The sequence below is a fragment of the Silurus meridionalis genome, chromosome 10 (assembly GCF_014805685.1).
Source record: "Silurus meridionalis isolate SWU-2019-XX chromosome 10, ASM1480568v1, whole genome shotgun sequence".
Taxonomy (NCBI): Eukaryota; Metazoa; Chordata; class Actinopteri; order Siluriformes; family Siluridae; genus Silurus; species Silurus meridionalis.
Window position 1 is genome coordinate 27,624,194 of NC_060893.1, and position 3,335 is coordinate 27,627,528.

A 3,335-nucleotide genomic window follows, 5' to 3' on the forward strand; every position below is an offset into this window, starting at 1 on the left:
AAATGCAATTTACAATATGTACGGGGAAACGGGAAATGCTCTATCAATGAGAATGACTCAACATTTTTATAATATCAGGAAGGGAAAGGAGACACACACTTGGATCGTACAGCACTTTCTAAAACATGGTTTTAAAGAAATAAGATTCATGGGACTTCAACACAACAGGAACTGGTCCCGGAATGCCCGAAGACGAGCTGAAAAGAATTGGATCCAGAAATTGGGGTCAAAACATCCATGGGGATTAAATGAAAAGTGACACATGGGATGAACAGGAATCCGGCACCAGGCAGGTCTAAAACGCTTTCAGTCCTGACTGAGACCACGGCCTGGGGACCCTAACCCCAACCCAACCTAACCTAACCTAATTCTAAAACCTAACCCTAACCTAAAATCCAACCCCTGTCCCTAAAACCTAACCTAACCAACCCTAACCCTAATTTCTATCCCTAACCCTAACCCTAACCCTAACCCTAACCCCAACCCTAACCCTAACCCACCCCAACCCTAACCCTAACCTCAACCCTGAACCTAACCCCAAACCTAACCAAAAACCCACCCTAACCTAAACCTAACCTAACCCTAACCTTAACCCAACCCCAAACCTAACCAAAAACCTAACCCTAACCCTAAATTTCTATCCCTAACCCTTAAACCTCAACCCCTGAACCTAACCCTAACCTAACCCTACCCTAACCTTAACCCAAACCTAACCAAAAACCTAACCCTAACCCCAAACCTAACCAAAACCTAACCCTAACCTAACCCTAACCAAAAACCTAACCCTAACCCCAAACCTAACCAAAACCTAACCTTAACCCAAACCTAACCCTAACCCCAAACCTAACCAAAACCTAACCCTAAACCCTAACCCAACCCTAACCTTAACCCAAACCCAAACCTAACCAAAAACCTAACCCTAACCCTAACCCTAACCCTAACCCTAACCTAACCCTAACCCTAACCTAACCCTAACCCAAACCTAACCCCAAACCTAACCAAAACCTAACCCCTAACCCTAACCCTAAACCCTAACCCTAACCTAACCCAAACCCAAACCTAACCAAAACCTAACCCCAAACCTAACCTAACCTAACCCAACCTAACCCAACCTAACCTAACCCTAAAACCTAACCCCAACCCTAACCCTAACCCTAACCCTAACCCTAACCTAACCCAAACCCAAACCTAACCAAACCTAACCCCAACCCTAACCCTAACCCTAACCCTAACCCTAACCCTAACCTAACCTAACCTAACCCAAACCCAAACCCAACCCAACCTAACCCCAAACCTAACCTAACCAAAACCTAACCCCAAACCTAACCTAACCTTAACCCAAACCTAACCCCAAACCTAACCAAAACCTAACCCTAACCCTAACCCTAACCCAAACCTAACCAAAAACCTAACCCTAACCCTAACCCTAACCCTAACCCTAACCCTAACCCTAACCCTAACCCCAAACCTAACCTAACCCTAACCTTAACCCAACCTAACCCCAAACCTAACCAACCCTAACCCTAACCCTAACCCTAACCCTAACCCTAACCCTAACCCTAACCCCAACCCAACCTAACCCTAACCCTAATTTCTATCCCTATCCCTAAACCTAACCTAACCCTAACCTTAACCTAATCCTAACCTTAACCCTATTTCTATCCCTAACCCTAATTTCGAACCCTAACCCTAAAACCTAACCTAACCTTAACCTAACCCTAATTTCCCTAACCCTAATCCTAAAACCCAACCTAACCCTAACCTAATCCTAACCTTAACCCTAATTTCTATCCCTAACCCTAATTTCTAACCCTAACCCTAAAACCTAACCTAACCCTAACCTTAACCTAAACCTAACCCTAACCCTAATTTCTATCCCTAACCCTAAAACCTAACCTAACCCTAACCCTAACCTTAACCTAATACTAACATTTACCCTAATTTCTATCCCTAACCCTAATTTCTAACCCCTAACCCTAACCCTAACCCCTACCCTAACCCTAATTTCTATCCCTAACCTTAACCTAATACGAACATTTACCCTAATTTCTATCCCTAACCCTAATTTCTAACCCTAACCCTAACCTAACCCTAACCCCTACCCTAACCCTAATTTCTATCCCTAACCCTAAAACCTAACCTTACCCCAACCTTAACCTAATCCTAACCTTAACCCTAACCCTATCCCTAACCCTAATTTCTAACCCTAACCCTAAATCCTAATCCTAACCCCAGCCCTAACCTTAAATCTAACCCTAATTTCTATCCCTAACCCTAAACCTAACCTAACCCTAATTTCTATCCCTAACCCTAATTTCTAACCCTAACCCTAATTTCTAACTTTAACCCTAACCCTAAAACCTAACCCTAACCCTAATTTTTATCCCTAACCCTAACCGCTAACCTTAACCCCAAACCTAACCCTAACCCTAACCGCTAACCTTAACCCCAACCCTAACCCTAACCCTAACCCTAACACTCTAACCCCTAACCCTAACCCCACCCTAACCCTAACACTCTAACCCCTAACCCTAACCCTAACCTCTAACCTCTAACCCCTAACCCTAACCCTTGTCTATATCTGAGTTTCCTTACCAATACATAGCCCTAACCCTAACCCTAACCCTAACCCTAACCCTAACCCTAATCCCTAACCCTAACCCTAACCCTAACCCTAATCCTAACCCTAACCCTAACCCTAACCCTAACCCCTAATCCCAACCCTAACCCCTAATCCCAACCCTAACCCCTAATCCCAACCCTAATCCCAACCCCTGACCATAACCCCAAATCCCTAACCCTAAGACCTAACCCTAACCCTAACACTAATCCCCACTCGGATCTTGGCATGGTGCCTGGAGCTACGGCTATTTTCCCCTAACCTAACCCAGCCCGTGCCACCCCGAGTTGCTGCGCCTACACCCACTCCTGCATATTTCCCGAAGAGTAAAGCCAGTTTGGAAAAAGGAAAAGAAAATGAAGAGTCTAAGCCTGATGATGGACAGTGTAAGCCGGTTGGAAGACGGAAAAGGAAATGATGGGAAAAAGTAAAGCCAGTCTGGAAAAAAGGAAAAGCAAATGGTGAGTAAAACCAGTTTGAAAATGGAAAAGAAAATGATGGGGAAAAGTAAAGCCAGTTTGGAAAAAGGAAAAACTGAATAACTTACCTGATGAGAGAGTTTGGAACAGCACTGAGTATGGGGGTGCCAATAGTTTTGAGCAGTGCTGTCTGGGGGTGCCAATAGTTTAAATTTCATGGCATGAGCAAAAACCCAATCACTTGGAAATCAGAGCATCTCGTAAAAAGAACGGAGCATCTCGTGGAGGGGGATTGA

The 3,335-nt window shown here is 44.4% G+C and overlaps 1 protein-coding gene across 1 annotated transcript in view; it reads left to right on the forward strand.

Annotated features, from left to right (window-relative positions):
• The window catches only part of LOC124392071 (putative C-type lectin domain family 20 member A), a 6,223-nt gene extending 5,881 nt beyond the window's left edge, over positions 1-342 (forward strand). The window contains exon 6 of the mRNA XM_046858753.1: positions 276-342. Coding sequence (XP_046714709.1) covers positions 276-342 — 67 coding nt within the window. The remainder of the gene's footprint in view (positions 1-275) is intronic.
• Positions 343-3,335: the final 2,993 nt, after the last annotated feature.